Raw genomic sequence first — 17,416 nt, 5'->3', positions numbered from 1 at the left:
CATTATAGGTTGATACATTGACGGCATCCTTTAGTTTACAGTAAAGTCAATGTTCATTTTCCATTTTTACTGTTGATTAATTACTCCATTTTATCATATGTAGCTGAATGAGAAGGCGGTAAGGATGAAGATTGCAGCTGACTTGCTCATTGGGGACCACAACATTTTACGCCTTGAGGTTTTGGAAAAGACTGATGCATATTTGAAGACCATAGATAGCCCGGCTAATAAACCCATCCATATAGACGACGATTAGTGTTGTCGTTAGGTTCCTAACAAACCATTATTGCAGTGAAGTAGTGGTTTGATCGGAAGCTGAAATATCATTATCACTTATGGTTTTATCCGAACTTTGAATATTATTAATATGTTTTGATTATGGAGCCCATATATTTTGTTGGTACGTACCGCTGACTTTTGACTATCTACTTGTAATGATTGTTGATGAACACATTTTATCCTTGGTTTATCATGAATTTGGTAGACCTTAATTATGTTATTTCGCTTTTAGCTATGCTATAATGTCCATGCAATTATGTATGAAAAGTTGATTCTATACAGAACCATTAGCACGATCGTGCAATTGTAACGCATGGCCGTGTTAAAGAATATGTAGGTTGTTAAATGTTGAACAGAACGTTTAAGCACGACCGTGTTAGTATACAACACGACCGTGCCATTCACAGCATTCTTTTTTATTAACATTCAGTGTTTAGTTCCAGTACGTTTAAACACGACCGTGTCATATTTACACACGGCCGTGCTCGAAAAATGGCATATATTATAAGGTGCATCCAGTTTAAAGAAGCACGACCGTGTTTGTTTACAACACGACCGTGCCGGTCCAAGTGTTTTAAAGAACTAATAATTATATACATATGAAGTTGTTAACTTAACGAACGCGCCCCATGTGGCTCAAAGGGTTATGATTGTCCCAGCCTCCACCTTTTTTTTTTTATTAACATTAATTTTTTTAGTTTCATTGGTTGTTACATATTGAAAACGATAAAACGATTATTATAAACTACCTTAAAATAAAAACGTCTCATACATCATAATTATACGGTGGTTGTTACATATTGAAAATGATAAAACGATAATTATAAACTAGCCTAAAATAAACACATGGCATACATCATAATTATTCTGGATAAACTTAAATCTAATCGTTGTACCACTTTGAAAATTATTATTTCGGCAAAATCTATTCCACTTTGGTCCGATTTTTGCTATGCAGTTTGGAGTGTAGTTTCCGTCACTGTTTGAAACGATATTAAAAAGCTGATGATCTCCGTTATCTCCACATAACATTAAAGTTCGACATACATTATGTTCGATGTATTGACTAAAGTCCGAAGGTAACTTCTGCATAAGGACATTAAAAATAAACTCATTAATATATTATTAAAAGAATATGTAATAATAATTACCAATAATTAATATTTTAAAGTAAGTATAGTTGACTTTACCAACTTGTTTCTCATTGTTAGACCCTCCCGTAATTGAATATCAAAAAACTTGATTTCATTTCGCTTCAAACTTCTACTGTGAAAGGCAGGCAGTTGGCTGAAGATATTGACTTGACGAAATTCGTGGACTTTGAATATATTCATTCCATAGTAAGCAAACTTTACAACCACGTTGGTTGGGAAATTGTGGTATTGTTGCAGTGTGTTCCAACCATTGGTTATAGTTGGATTAAAGAAGTTTTTTGTTAACTCAAGTGTTACGATATTTCCATAAGGTGTGACACGTTCCACACGTCATCAAAATCATTAGTGTATGCCTCGACAAAACCCGGATCAACTTCAACACGTGCCTGAAAAAATTATAATATAACAAAAATATTACATACTAAAATATAAGGAAGAATGTAATAGATGAAGCCGAAATAAATGTTTCAATGTTGATAAAATAGGGGTAGAGAAATAAACCATAAACGATAATTTGACAGCACCAAAAAATGCCTCTGGGGAATCTGGAATCATAACATGTATATGATTGTGTGTATGGGTGAGAGCCATAGTGGAAGAGTTGTATTTTTTTTAAGGAAAGGAAGAAAGAGTTGAGTAGTGGTATACTCAAGTGTAACAATGTGAATGTATTTATAGTGTAAGGAAATTGTAATTTAGTTCAAAACCATGTATAAAACAATTAAAGATTGAGTGAGGGAGCATCCACTTTATGGAATCTCTGCCATGGCAGTTGAAAGACATATGCATGGTGTAGGAAAGTATTCAAAAGCAAAGGTATGTGCCATCAAATCGTTAATAGACTGTAATCTATACCTATTGCAATCAAATCAAGAATAAATAAATATATATATAGCTATTATAGTGCTTGGAAATGGCATAGAATTAAAGGGTGTGCATCCATTTTCAAGCAGCACGGCCGTGTTAGTATACAGCACGACCGTGCAATTCATATGTTGACAAAAAAATGAATGTTTATATACATCCCAAGTTGATACTATAACGAAAGCGCGCCCATGTGGCTTAATAGTTATGAATGAGTCTATAAGTGTGCCTTGCCTATGGAACGAGGTGGTGGGTATGGGTTCTACTCCCAGCCACCACTTTTTCCATTTTATGAACCTTTTTTTTTCCATTTTATACGTGTAAACACGACCGTCTCATTTTTACACACGGTCGTGCTTGGAAATGGCATAGGATTAAAGGGTGTGCATCCATTTTCAAGCAGCACGGCCGTGTTAGTATACAGCACGACCGTGCAATTCATATGTTGACAAAAAAACGAATGTTTATATACATCCCAAGTTGATACCATAACGAATGCGCGCCCATGTGGCTTAATGGTTATGAATGAGTCTATAAGTGTGCCTTGCCTAAGTAACGAGGTGGTGGGTATGGGTTCGACTCCCAGCCACCACTTTTTCCATTTTATGAACATTTTTTTTCCATTTTATACGTGTAAACACGACCGTGTCATTTTTACACACGGTCGTGCTTGGAAATGGCTGGTTTTATGTTTTACCAGAACAAGTACGCACGACCGTGTCAATATACAGCACGGTCGTGCTCGAAAATCTATTTGGTTTTTTAGTTCTTACCAGATTCTATACGCACGACCGTGTCATTTTACAACACGGTCGTGTGCGTTTCGCAGACTTATATATCAATATTGTCTTTGGTAACCGTTCCTCATTCTCACCACACTCATTCAACTTCCATCCAAAACCTAAACCTCCATTAACCTCCATCAACTTCTCTTCCAACCCAACCTCCATATAAACAACTGCTAACTTCACCAAATCTTAACAAAAACAACAACAAGCAACAAGTATAACACATTCAATCCAAACCACAATCAAAAATCATCCAATCTTCAAACAAATGTCCAAATTCGTGTACCCTCCAAACCTAAATTAAAACCAACCAAATTAAAGTTTAAACATCAATCAAAGACAAATCCTCATCCCCAATCTATAAACCCAACATCAATTCAACCTTTCCCTACCAAAATCAATCTTAAAAACCAAACTTGTATCCCAAAACCCAATTTTTCTTCCTTTTGTGAAATTCAAAAATGACAAAAAAGAGAAAGGATGATGTTGTTGATGATGCTGTTGATGATGCTTCATATGATGATGATCATGGTTCATCTAAAGTAAAGAAGAAAAAGGTTGCTGATGATGGTTCTTCTCATGCCAAGAAGAAAAAGGTTGCTGATGATGGTACTTCTCATGCCAAGAAGAAAAAGGGAAAGGAAGTTGCTACTGATGGCAAGGGAAAGGAAGTTGCTGCTGATACTGGCTCTGGTGATGGCAAGGAAAAGAAGGGTAAGCCTTATACACTTGGAATCATCCTAAAGAAAGCAGAGGAAAGGGAGAGGTTCGACATACTTGCTGGAAGAGGTCTCTTAATGAGCAGGTATCCCGATAAAACTACTCTAGATGATTTAGGTATGAGAGAAAATGTTAGGGATCTGGTTGGTAACATAGGATGGGGGAAATTTATAGGACATTCATACTCCACAAAGGTATACCTTACCCTAGAATTCCTTTGTACATTGTGTTTTAGAAAAGATAAAGATAATGTTGATGACCCACAACACAACAATGTGTCATTTAGCCTGGATAACCGTGAATTTAGCATGTCACTAACTGAATTTTGTGAACGGATGGGGTTCGCAAGCACGGGACTCATCCACGATTCTCATAACCCGAACAATAGGCCTGAGAATTATGATCCTGATGAGTTTTGGCATCAAATAACTGGAATGAGGAAATTTGTGCCTAAATCTGCTAAGGCTAGTTCCATCCACAACCCTGTTTTCCGCTACATTCACAGGGTTATGGCTTGCTCCATCTTCGGTCGAAAGGAAACGGGGACGGTTAGGACCGATGAACTATTCATATTATGGGCTATGGTCAACAAGCAACAAGTAAACACAGGTTACTATCTTTTAAGCCATATGGCGTCTGTTGCGACACAGGACAGTGGTAAGATTGTGGTGGGGGGACCGATAGAGTTCATGGCCAAGACGTTAAATATTAAATTGTATCGTGATGAACATCCACTTCATGGTTGCAATGGAATCAATATTGACACACTGATTCAAATGAAAATGATTAAGGATGTGAGTGGGGGGAAGAGAGAACAATTTCAATTGAGGGTTGCGAACCATGACTCATTTCTATTGCCAAATCCTGATAGGACTGACACATCAAATGTAGAAAACTGGATTTATTCCGATTTAGGTACAGAAGTTCCTGCAGAGCAGCATGATGGAGATGACGTACATGCTGATGACCAGGAGGAAGACCAACCGCTGCCGGAGGTTCAACATGACCATGATTGGTGTGCAAGGATAGAGGCTGAGGTTCAAGGGACAAGGGCCGACCTTCAACAGATGAGGATGGAGCATCAAAGGCATTATGAAGAGGAGCAGGAATGGCGTGGAATGATGATGGCTGAGGTGCAGCAGATGAGGCAGGACAACCAAACGCAACAACATATGCTCAACCTAATGATGCAGCACCTAAAAATTGAATACCAACCTCCAGGTGGAGTCTAATGTTGGGAATCTGTGTCGTGACTTACGGAGTAGGGAGGATAGGTTTTTTGCTTGCTTATGCTTCTTGGATGATTGCTACTGGTTTTTTATTTAAGTTTCTTGCTTCTATTATGGAACTGTTATGTTGGGTTATTTTGAACTTGCTAACGCTACTTTTGTTTACATATCTTTCATCAACTACTGGTACTGTTATATTGGGTTCTATTTGAATTTTGTATAAGTTTCTTTGAACATGCACTATCAAAAATTCTGTTCAAAACTTAATTGTGTTCAATTTAAGTTTGTTTAACTTCATATGTAAATCTTTGTCGGTGTCATAATCTATAATTCTGTTCAGGTTGTATTGTAAATGATTCCAAATTGTATGTGGTATTATTTACGTATGTGGTAAGGAAATACAATTTGAGCATGCTGTGGTGACAACTTTGTAAAAAATATGTAGCACGACCGTGCCCAATTTACACACGATCGTGTGTATTCCATTCACATTACTAACTAATGACCAGATTGTAATGACACGACCGTGCCAAAAATTAACACGGTCGTGCTTGATTATCAGCTATAAATTTCATTAGCATCAGTGCTCATAAGCACGACCGTGCTAAACTATCACACGGGCGTGCCTTCTATTCCCATTCTGGTTCAACTTAGAACATAGTATGTTGACACGACCGTGCCCAATTTACACACGATCGTGTGTATTCCATTCACATTACTAACTAATGACCAGATTGTAATGACACGACCGTGCAAAATATAAACACGGTCGTGCTTGATTATCAGCTATAAATTTCATTAGCATCAGTACTCCTAAGCACGACCGTGCTAATATATCACACGGGCGTGCCTTCTATTCCCATTCTGGATCAACTTAGAACATAGTGTATTGACACGACCGTGTCACTTTCAAACACGCCCGTGCTAAGTACGAATGTAAAATGTTTCCTTCAGCACGCCTGTGTTGTTTGTGTCCAAGGTCGTGCTCATAACCCAGTACACATATTAACTACTAATTGCTTAACAATAGAGGTGGCGCAGGCAATTAGACACATCACAACGAACAACGTTTTACACAAACCTTCAAATATTCACGAAATACTTTGATATCGTGTACATATTAAACAATCCACATCAAATTAGAAAGGTTCCAACATCATAATATCACAGATTAATAAAAATGCATAAGTTCACTCCTAAATACACGCAAAACAACAATCAATTTAAACAAACAACAGGTCACTAACATCTTCGTCGAAGGGTCATCATACACCATTCTCCGGTTCATCAGTTGCGAACATCTTCAACGCAACATCAAACTTCAAAATTCATCGTGCTCCTCCAATCTTCAATTTTAGTTCAAATCCTACGTTGTTCGAACAATAATAAATTACTTACAATGTTGACGCTAATATCACCGTTTAACTTTTAAACAGTAGAAACTTCAAACATTAGATAATAACGGCTTGACACTTACCATGGGTGTGTTCCAATCTTCCGAGTCTTCATCATACCCTTGATCATCATTGATATGTGATGAATGATTCTGTGACTGTACATTAAAGTCTTCTCGTAGACGACAAGACTGCCGGTTGTGACCCTTACATCCACATATGCCACATTTCGGCGAACTCCGCTTTTTATTTCCACTTACATTACGAGATGACGACGCAGCTGCTGCTCCACCTCTTTTCTTAAGCCGTTGCGGATTACCTAAACTTTTTTCTGTCACTGAACCGACCACGGGCAATTCATCAACTTCACCCCTGCTTAATGATTCCAATGTTTCGGTGTGTTTTTCAACCATTTCCATGGTTTTGTGTATATATTCAGGATCTCCACACTTCAACACGGCATTGGCCATCCTCTTACATCGCTCAACGAACATCACATACGTAGTTACAAATGCAGGATCACGGTGACTTGAACTATTAGCATTTTGAGCATTGATTCCATCTTTAGCACGTGTGGTCCATCGTTCCATCACAAGACATTCTGGCAGTACAACAATGTTCAAATGCACTAGAACATGTAAGATATGTTCACAAGGAATACCAAATGTCTCGAATCTTTTGCATGAACATTTAAATGTCAACCGTTCTTGGCAAAATGTCACGATCCAATGAATATCATCCCTAGGGTATTTGAAAACATTGTAGGTAAAAATGGAACCACTGCGCACATCACCTTCGACTTTGCACCGACTAGATCTCTCCAATACGGGCCTAAACTGCTTAAACACTGACCTTGTATATATTCTGGAAGCTGACTTCTCTAATTTTCTATGTTGAGTTTGCAAAACGGGGTCACCAAAAGAAGATGCATAATCCGCCTCAATTTCTCTGTATCTAACATAATTCAGCCACCGCAAAAAATGCTGTAAAAAATCCACCAAATTCGACAAGACGGTAACATATTTTCCAAATTCAGAATGAAGACCTTCACACCTTGAGGTTGTTCTGAAACCAGCATAAAATCTACCACGGATATGGGCAGTTGACCATTGCTCCCGCTTCTCATACAGCTCACGAATCCACTTATTATTTTCCAACCCAAACTCTGCAACCAACAAATCCCACATAGTTTCAAACTCTTCAATATCAAAATCACCGAACATACACCGTTTGAACTTCGGGACAAATTTTGGATTTTTTATATTGCTCGTTGCATTTCTAGCCAAGTGCCAGGCACACAAACGGTGATGAGCATGTGGAAATACTCTTCTAATTGCATTTCTCATTGATAGATCTCCGTCAGTTATAACTGACACAGGTGCCTTCCCGCCCATTGCCTCAAGAAATTGTTGCAGCAACCACACGTAAGTGTCCTCAGTTTCATCACCAACAATCGCACTACCAAATATGACACTTTGATTATGATGGTTCACACCGGAAAAAATAACTAACGGTGTGTTGTACTTAATTTTTCGATATGTAGCATCAAATGCCAAAACATCTCCAAACACCGAGTAGTCCATACGGCTAACCCCATCACACCAAAATAAATGTCGAAGTGTTCCATCCTCTTTAACTGTGTGCCTCCAAAACATCATATCATCCGTACTACACAAACCCTTAAGGAAATCAATTGCATCCTCTGCATCTGTACTCTTCCTCTCCCTGTTCTTGAATTGCTCGTTGTACATGTCTCTTCTTGTATATCCAAGATTTTTAAATCCACCAGCCTGTGAAGCAAAAAAACCATAGATGCGTGACGTAGGAATGCCAGCTTTCCTCATCATTTTCATTTGGTATTTGTCATAATCGCTCATCTTCCTATGTGCAGGTAGCATTCCCTCATACTTCCCATCCAAAAAGGTGTGATTGTGAATATCGTCAACAGATTTTATGTACCATCGACCGCTACCAGCGTCAACGTGTACTTGAATTTTCGACATGCAACCACACCTACTAGTTGCCTTCTGCTCTCTTTTCCTATCGGCAGCATTACTTCCAACCCTGTAACCTTCTCTATGACAAACAAAGGTTTGTTGAACAACATCGCCATCCCTGTTCTTAACAACACGGCTTTTTCTACCGGAAAATCCACGTACACAACCGTACAAATTGTAAAACTTGAATGCAACTAAACGATCCTGAAAATGGTACCGCATGATTTCATCCGACCCTATTTCCTTAAAATTAATTCTGTCAAGGTCAGCCATGCAATCAACCGCCGTTTCATCGTCAAAGTTGCACCCATACAACGAACTGTAAATGTCTTCGACATCTTCATCCGAGGAACATACATCACTCTCCGAACAATAGCTATTGTCCATGTCCTGTACATTAAAAATTGCAAAATAACTTAGTAATTAACAATCCTCTGATCAGAATTACACTACGATTTTCGCCAACTTCAAAAATAATTTACACAATAATGTAATCACATCAACATACCTCTACCTCTGAACCTTCCGCATTAAGGTTGCATCCACCAGTTATGTCGCTTACATTGGGAATTCCGAAAACTTCTAGAATTTCATGAATATCCATCTTCCTGTTCATCATACATACATGGATTTAAATAATCACAATCACAAATTCACCAAAACACACACTACCTTTACATGAACAAAATTGCAGGAACCAGACAAATACAACACTACATAGCAATACTAGTAGAAAGCAAAAACAATTACTTCCAGGATGTCAGGCACGACCGCGTCTATAATTAGCACGACCGTGCTCCAAAACATTCAAAATTTTAACTTCATGCATGGAATTTTGGCACGACCGTGTCAGTAAAACGCACGACCGTGCTCGATTGCAGTTCAAAATCTGTCTCAAAAAACCTAGCCCAAACCAACCATATTTACTTCCATTAGGACAAGCACGACCGTGTCATTATTAAGCACGATCGTCATGGTGATAGTAAACAAAATGCATCCAATCTCCAGTGAGTTTAAGCACGGTCGTGTGTAAATTAAGCACGACCATGCACAACACCATCTCACAAACTTGGTGTTGCAGCCATTGTTGGCTTCTTACCCTCTTTCATTGACCAAAAACTAACTCAAAAATACATTATTTATTCTTTCAGTTATGGTATCTTAGAATCTTATATTCGCCAACAACACTACTACTATACAACAACCATATATCATAAAAAAAACATTTAAAATGATAAACAAAGTTTTATTCATACCTTTATGTTGAAAATGAATCTAGATCTATAAAAACTAAGCTGCAGTTTCCAGATCAATAAAGGAAAGTGAAATAATGTTGAACAATTTTGTTGATGGAGAAGAACTTTAAGTTAAGCATGAAGGAGAAAGCATATTTGGAAATATCAAGAGCATGGGTGGCTATGGAGATGAAGAAGCATGTTAAGCATGAAGGAGAAGGGAAACCAAGCTCAAAATGAGTTTTAGGATGGTGTTTCACGTGTGAAGCTAAGGAAAATATGAATTACTACTCTACATGTTTCAATTTTAGCATGGGGTTTACAAGTAATTGCTGATAACTGGTGGTTTTTTAGGGGGGTGTGAGCAGCATAAACAATAAATGGAATAATATATAATATAATATGTTACATTAAAATATTCTAGCAGGTAAAAAGTGGGTTTTTTACCGCCAGCTGTCCTTAATATTTTCCCTTGTGCACATGCACAAGTCTTTTGCTTGTGCAGGCTAAATGCCAACAAAAAAAGTCGAGAACCCGCAAACGTATGTAACAGACTAACAACAATTGTGCATGCAAAGAAGCTTGTGTCTCATGGAATAACAAAAATGGATGTCTAGTGTTACACGTGTCTGATTTCAATTGGGGAACAACAAAAACAGTAGCTATGGTACTGTAGCTAAGTTTTGTCCTAAACTTAACATGTTTATAAACTAAACATGGAAGTTTTTTTTTTTTTTAAATTGTGGATTTAATATCTTAAAAGTTTAATATTTTATCTTTTCAATACAAAAGTTGACTTTTAATTTCTTTTTTAATTTCTTAACCCCTAGAGGAGCTTAACGAAATAAGTTAAAAACATTACACATACGTGTCATATCATAAGTTTAGGATCGGCCCAAGAGCCAAATAGCTCAAGTTAAGGTTATAAACCTCAAAACTTTAGCCTAAAGTTGAAAAATTAATTTTAGTTATAAATATATAATATGACAAATTAGTTATAAATGTTTGTTCAACTCAGTTAGCCAAGATGAACATCTCCTATCTTCTCTGATTTAAATTCAAACTTTGCACTTAACAAAACTTAATTTATTTTCATTTTACTTTAAGACCTAGCTATAAAATTTGTTTTAAACATGTTACCTCAACTCTGCATAAATTGATTTGATAAATTCTCCAAAACAATCAAACTAGTTTTTATGTTGGTAAATAAACTCAAATAAGTGAATAAAAGCATACCTAGATAATGGAAATGAGGGTGCAACATTTGTTTCCTTAAATTATATTTTATTATGGTAGATTTTTATCTCTTAGTATTTTAGTGTTATGCTTCTACCTCATACTCCTCTTTATATTTGGATTTACTTACGCAATATATCGAATAGCGACCACTGAAACATATTTTTTTTTGTAAATGATATAGTCCTTCCTGGAGAGTCGATCGAGGAATTGAATGGGAGGTTGGAGGCTTGCAGACAAGCCTTAGAAATGTATGGCTTTCGCTTGAGTAGAAGTAAGACAAAGTGCGTAAAATGTAGTTCTATCTAAAAAGGCAAAGTAGTTTTACATTAGAGGTGAAAGTTGGAGACAATTTCATACCACAAGTTACCCAATTTGAATATCTAGGGTATGTACGTAGTACAAAATGACGGGGAAATAGAAGCATATGTAAATCATTGAATCCAAGTTTGGAGGTTGAAATGGAGAAGAGTCTCTGATGTTTTATGTGATATTAAAGTATCACTCGAGTTAAAGAGAAAATATTATCAGACAACTGTAAGATTGGTGATGTTGTTGGAATCGAGTGTTGGGTGGTGAGGAATCAACATGTAGAATATTATAAATGAAAGTATTATAGAAAGTTGCAATAGCACCTATAGTACAAAATATGATGGTAACTAGGCTTAGGTGGTTTGGACATTTAGAGAGGAGACATGTAGATTATGTAGAAAATAGAGTAGATCAGGCGGAGAGTAGTCAGATCTCTAGAAGTAGGGGAAAACCTAGAAAAATTATGAGAGAAACTATTACTAAAGACTTGGAGATTAATGAGAGTTGGACTAAAATATGGATTTAACATTATGACGTAATTTGATCCATGTAGCCAACCACAGTAGGTGAGATAAGACTTGGTTGTTATTGTTATAAGGAAGGTGTGTAGAGAAAGATGGGTAATTCATACCGTTTGTATATGTTAGAAACTTCCTGGTTGATTGTTGTTCATGGTCGTAGAAATGGTAGTGATGGTTGTGGAAATGCAAGAGACAACAAGCTAGCTGTTGTAGTCCGTGGCCGGAATGTGTTGGATATTCTTTAATCATACAAATAATTATATGAGAAAAATACAATATTCACAATGATGTACACACAAAAATCATAAGTGTTATTATCATGATTAGAATTCTTTATACCTATCTTACCCATTGTTAAATTAACGGTAATTTACCCTTAATGATAAATATGATTCGATTTTAGAACGAAGATGCATATCACATGTTGAATGAAGATGATGAAGAATTTTGATGTTTTTGATATGAAAATGGTAACTGATTATAAGAAAAAAAAACCTATCAATGAGGCATGCATTACCCAATGATAAATTGAAGGTAATTTACCCCTAATGACAATTATGATTCGATTATGAAAAGAAAAAAGATGAAAATCACATGTTAAATGAAAAATATGAAAAAGTTTAATGTTCTTGAGATGGAAATGGTAACTCGTTGTAATAATGAAGAAGAAAATGAGTTTTTTCTTTAATAGTGGTAAATTATCCCCAATTTATCAAGGAGCAATGTAGAAAGAAAAAAAAACCTACAACATTCCATTTTAGTTTTTTTTAATAGAACATTCCATATTAGTTATAGGTAACATAAATATATTGGCACATTGTCTTCTTCTTTTTTTTTTTAAAGAAAACAACTCAATTAATTTCATTATCATTTGTGGACTAAATACATGACGGTACATCAATATAGAGGTGGCAGTTAGCATTACATGGGACTATATTTGCTAATTTATGAGCGATCCTATTAGCTTGCTTCCGGCTAAACTGGACATGAGAGTTTTGAAAATTGTTCTTTATAAACAACTACTTATATGATAAGTCGTAGTTTTATGTGTTTTTAGCATTTTAATTCAATAAGATTTCGTAACTTTAGTTGTATTTCATGAGCTATTTTACTACAAAAATCTATGATTTTCATCTCAGGTTGAAGCAAGATGGTTTGGTGGAAGCTTAGGCAAGAAAAGATCAAGAATGAAAGATGAAAAGGAGCAAAACAAGAGGAAAAACCATACTGCAGCGTGCTGCAGGACCAATCTGTGCGTATCAAAAACGCACGTTCTAGAGAAAAGAGAACAGGACTGTGCGTTTTAGCACAGGACTGTGCGTTTTGACGTGTTGCTGGGAAAGGGACCATGCGTGCCCTGTATGGAGAAGCTGAAAAGTGCACGGTCTGGACTTCAGACCGTGTGTTTTTGCTGTCAGTTGGAACTGTTACAAAACTCTTAGTTTTCCTTGATTTTTAAGGTTGAAAATTCGTGGTTAATGCCTTGTCTTGACACTTTAGACTATAAATAAGTCCTCTATCAGACTTGTAAACCATCTTGGATCATTGGAAACTTGCATATTATTGAAATCCAAAGTTAATTTTGTTCTAAGTTCTTGTTATTCTAATTTGCTGCACTTTTACATTCTTGCTATTTACTTTTTTGTTCTTTACATTTCCAGCACTTTACATTCAATCATTTACAATTATGCAATTTATTTTCTATTTTAACCTTATGTCTACTATGATCATGAGTGGGTAGACATTTTAGTATTGGGATTGTTGGAATAGTCTAATGACTTAATCTTATTCAAACCAAGTATAAATATTTATTTGTTTAACATCTATTTTCATCATTTTCAAACTCAATAACAAGTGTTAAACGAAGGACCGAAAGATGAGGTTTAATAGTTGTTATTTCATCATCTCAAATATCAAACAAAGGATCGAAAGATGAAGTTTGATATTGGAATAAATGAAATTAGACAAGACGACACAAAACTTGATGGGAACACCCCAAATGAATAGTTTTGTGAAGTATTGAGGCAATAAGAGTCGGACTTAAAAGGTCTCAATAAAAATCAACCATGAGAATAGGCTTGGTCGTTATTGAGATACATTTATGTATTCTGAAAGAAAACATAAAATACCTAAGAGATTCTTGCTTTTAGAAAAGAATTTAACCTAAAGATACAGAAATAGACTTGGAATGTTTAGAAATTAACATTTAGATGAAACCAACGATCGCATGACGCTTTTTAATCTGAATTTAAACCAAGAATATTGAACTCTTAATCCTTAATCTTTTCAGCTAATCATCATTGAAAACAAGATCGGTAATTACTTTAACACTTTGTGGACGATAATCTTTTTACTACACAATAAGAAACGTACGCTTGCGGATTTCGTATCATTATACATGCATATAATCACTACCTTCTTAGAATCTAAGACAAAATCAACATTATCGAATAAGGTTTGTCATCTACTCAAGAGTCGCATGTAATCTCATTGCTTCCTGCACTTCGACAACACAAAGCAGGGAGAACCAAACAGTTTTTGAAAAAACAAAACCACCTTCGCCATCTCTCAAACACATGCCAAGTCATATCTTATTGAGCGACGTGGAGAATTACACATCTGTTACAAAAGGCAAAACTTTAGATAGGGGATTTGGATTCATGATAATATATATGTTGGTCAAAAGAAAATGGTTAGTCCTGACTCTTGAGACTATATTCTTCAAAAAAGTTAGGCCAAACTTCAGATAGGATTTGGCTTCATGATAATATAGTAGTCAAAAGGAAATAGACTATATTTTTTTTTAAGAATATAGTCTTAGGAGTTTGGAGTACATTGTTAACCAAAAATCTTAAGGCATTAATCGAGTTTATGGATCCTTTATATTTACCTCATATTTGTTGCACAATATTTCTAAATGTTTGGTAAGACCATGAAATCGAGGTTCAGTGACGGATCTTGAGTTATTTCTTAAGGGCACCGACCTTTTATGGAATATACATTAAATTGTTTTTAAAAAAAAAACATTAGCGAATAGTGGTCTCCAAGTAGATCTGCGAGTGTAGAGGTTGTAATTATCGGATAAACATTGGATATATATATATATATATATATATGGGGTTTGCTAGAACACACCCACTAGTTTTTATGTGGGAGTGTTTTAGCAAGTTATAACTAAAAAGTTAATAAATACACCTTAAGGTGTATGCTGCTATAACACACATTCTAACAAAAACAAGTGGGTGTGTTCTAGCAAATCCTACAGGCATTTGCTAGGATACACCCACTTATTTATTAGAAGGAGTATTTTAGCAAGTAAATAACTAAAAAGTGGTTAAATACACCCTAAGGTGTAGCTTTGCTAAAACACTCCCACATAAAAACTAGTTGGTGTGTTCTAGCAAATCCATATATATATATATATATATATATATATATATATATATATGTATATATATATATATATATATGAGTTGTGAAATGGGTGGTCTAAAGCACACAATGGTAAATTATCTAACAAAATAAAGTTACCACTACTAGAAAACTTGAATGTCCCTTCAGATCATTTAGAGGAAAATTACTACAAGTATTGAAGGTTGAATCTTTAATTTTTTATACTCCAATTTAACGTGATATATGTTTCTTTAATGCCACGAATATATTTGAAATATGCTCAAAATATATATTTTAAATAACAATTTTAGTTTTTAACTTAAAGAAGTTATTGGAATGATTATATATATATATACAAAAAATTATACATGAACCGATGACAAACGGACAATAAATTATTCAAACTTTGTGTGTGTGTGTTTTTGTTTTAACTTTTTTTTAGATAAAAGACCAAAGACAATAACACATTTAAATATCGATTCTATAAAAATTACTTCTTAGAAAAGCAATTCAAATCATCTTATCTACACACTATTCATAAAGTAATCAATATTTGAAATGATTTTGCTAGGTTGACTGGTTTGTTTAAAAAATATATATATTTGAAATGATTTTGACTATGCGAAAGAGCCATTTACCAGTACCAAACATAAGTCGGTATCCGAAATGAGAAAAATTCATAAATATTAATTGTTGGATCCGAAAATAACTAACACAAAATGTGTTTGACTAATTAACTCAACTCTAATCAAGTTGCTTTCCATGCATACAGCTTCTAGTGAATAACTTGTCCAACTAATAACTGACTGGGTCCAACAAGAATGTTATTATAGTGTTAATGATTAGTATAGCACTTATGCTGAATTGAAGATTGCAGTTTTTGCATGGCACGTTATTAATTTTTTATTTGGTAAGAACATGCTACGTTCTTTTGTTCAGCACTTACCTAAATATGCGTAGGAGAAGGATTGACATAACAAAATAAAATAAGAGGCTTTTTTGACTGAGCAAAATAAAATTTGAACAAACAATAAAGTTGCAAATAATATTTATGCAAAAAAAATATATTTATCTAATCTTTATTTAACACTTTAAACATTCAAATTGTATCCGCAATCCACGAAAGAATGAAATGCACATGCCAGATCTTTGAAAGGTAGCTTTTTCTTGACTGTTGTTATTATTATGACATGTATCTAACATTTCATTATCTAATAACACTAACAAGGAAAAAGTTGTCCAACTCGTATGATCAACAACAGTGTGGTGTATTTGGATGAAGGATAATGATGTTTTTTTAAAGGTAAAGTTGTAAATATTTTGGAGGTGGTCGATCCCATAAAACGTCTATTGGGGTCTTGGTTCATTTGTGAGGAGGGACGTAATAAAAAATTTGTCTTCTTAGATTGATGGTTGGACCCAATTGTATGTCTTCAAAGCATGTAATTTCTTGACTTATTGTATTGAGTTACGAATATCTCTTATACTTGTTTTAGTAAAATTTTGCTTATAAAAAAAGTGCCCTACTCCTAAAAAAAACACTTACAATAACAACTGCTCTAAATTAAAAATCCTCTCAAAAAAGTAAGTATTCAAAATAAATTGTTTATGAAATCAATAAATGTAACTTTTGTAAACTTATGTACTTTGTTGGTGTGTGTATATATATATATCAATCTCGATATTATAAGTTTGTTCACAAATTCAACATTTTTGTTTTTAACGAATTTAGACTGTATTGATATACTATAACAATTTAAATAATAAATACCGTTTATTTTTAATTAAAAAAATGACTTGCATACAGTTATGTAAGTTCAATCGGTTGATTTGAATAACAAATATAAAAATAAATAAATAAATAAATAAATAAATAAATAAATAAAAAGGTTAAACTAAGCCACAATTGATCTACATTTCAACTTGCTCAACCACTCTACAATAATCGGAAAAAAAATCAACCAACTCATTCGATCCAAAACTTTAAACATTGCTTAATATTTTGGTTTTATTGAAAAACTACTGTATCATGAAATGCCTTTTTCCACTTTAACACATGTATATGTCGACCAAGCAACGACTACTTCATACTTTTAGCTTTTTTCACTCTTAGTTACTATTTCACAATCTTCCATTATTTGTAGCTTTTTCTTTTTGTTTTATTATTAGGTAAGTCAACTAATGGGTAACCATCGTATTCATCTTTATTTCACAAGTTTTATCCCTAAAAATTAAAAAGAGTATATACAAAGCGCGTAGAGGAGACATCTTTGAAAATTTGGACAAGGTTATAC

At 34.7% G+C, this 17,416-nt stretch overlaps 1 protein-coding gene across 1 annotated transcript; it reads right to left on the bottom strand.

Moving 5' to 3' along the window:
• Positions 1 to 6,088: 6,088 nt before the first annotated feature.
• LOC146950066 (protein FAR1-RELATED SEQUENCE 5-like) lies at positions 6,089 to 9,127 on the bottom strand. The gene is made up of 3 exons (XM_085746020.1): positions 8,940 to 9,127; positions 6,512 to 8,815; positions 6,089 to 6,400 (listed from the first exon to the last, which is right to left on the bottom strand). The coding sequence occupies exons 1-3, from the start codon at positions 9,042 to 9,044 to the stop codon at positions 6,389 to 6,391; spliced, it is 2,421 nt and encodes an 806-aa protein (XP_085602146.1). The 5' UTR covers positions 9,045 to 9,127; the 3' UTR covers positions 6,089 to 6,388.
• Between the last annotated feature and the right edge of the window lie 8,289 nt (positions 9,128 to 17,416).

This window comes from Medicago sativa, chromosome 2 (genome assembly GCF_051527215.1).
Source record: "Medicago sativa cultivar Bolivia chromosome 2, Bolivia_mono, whole genome shotgun sequence".
In the NCBI taxonomy this organism is placed as follows: domain Eukaryota; kingdom Viridiplantae; phylum Streptophyta; class Magnoliopsida; order Fabales; family Fabaceae; genus Medicago; species Medicago sativa.
The sequence above is the reverse complement of the archived record's forward strand: the minus strand, read 5'-3'. Positions and strand labels throughout refer to the sequence as shown.

What these genes read in the sequence shown, in the direction of transcription:
- LOC146950066 (XM_085746020.1), bottom strand. Translation starts at nt 9,044, where the DNA reads ATGATGAACAGGAAGATGGATATTCATGAAATTCTAGAAGTTTTCGGA. An exon ending in TTAATGCGGAAGGTTCAGAG is followed by an intron (nt 8,816 to 8,939) that starts GTAGAGGTATGT and finishes TTTAATGTACAG; the next exon opens with GACATGGACAATAGCTATTG.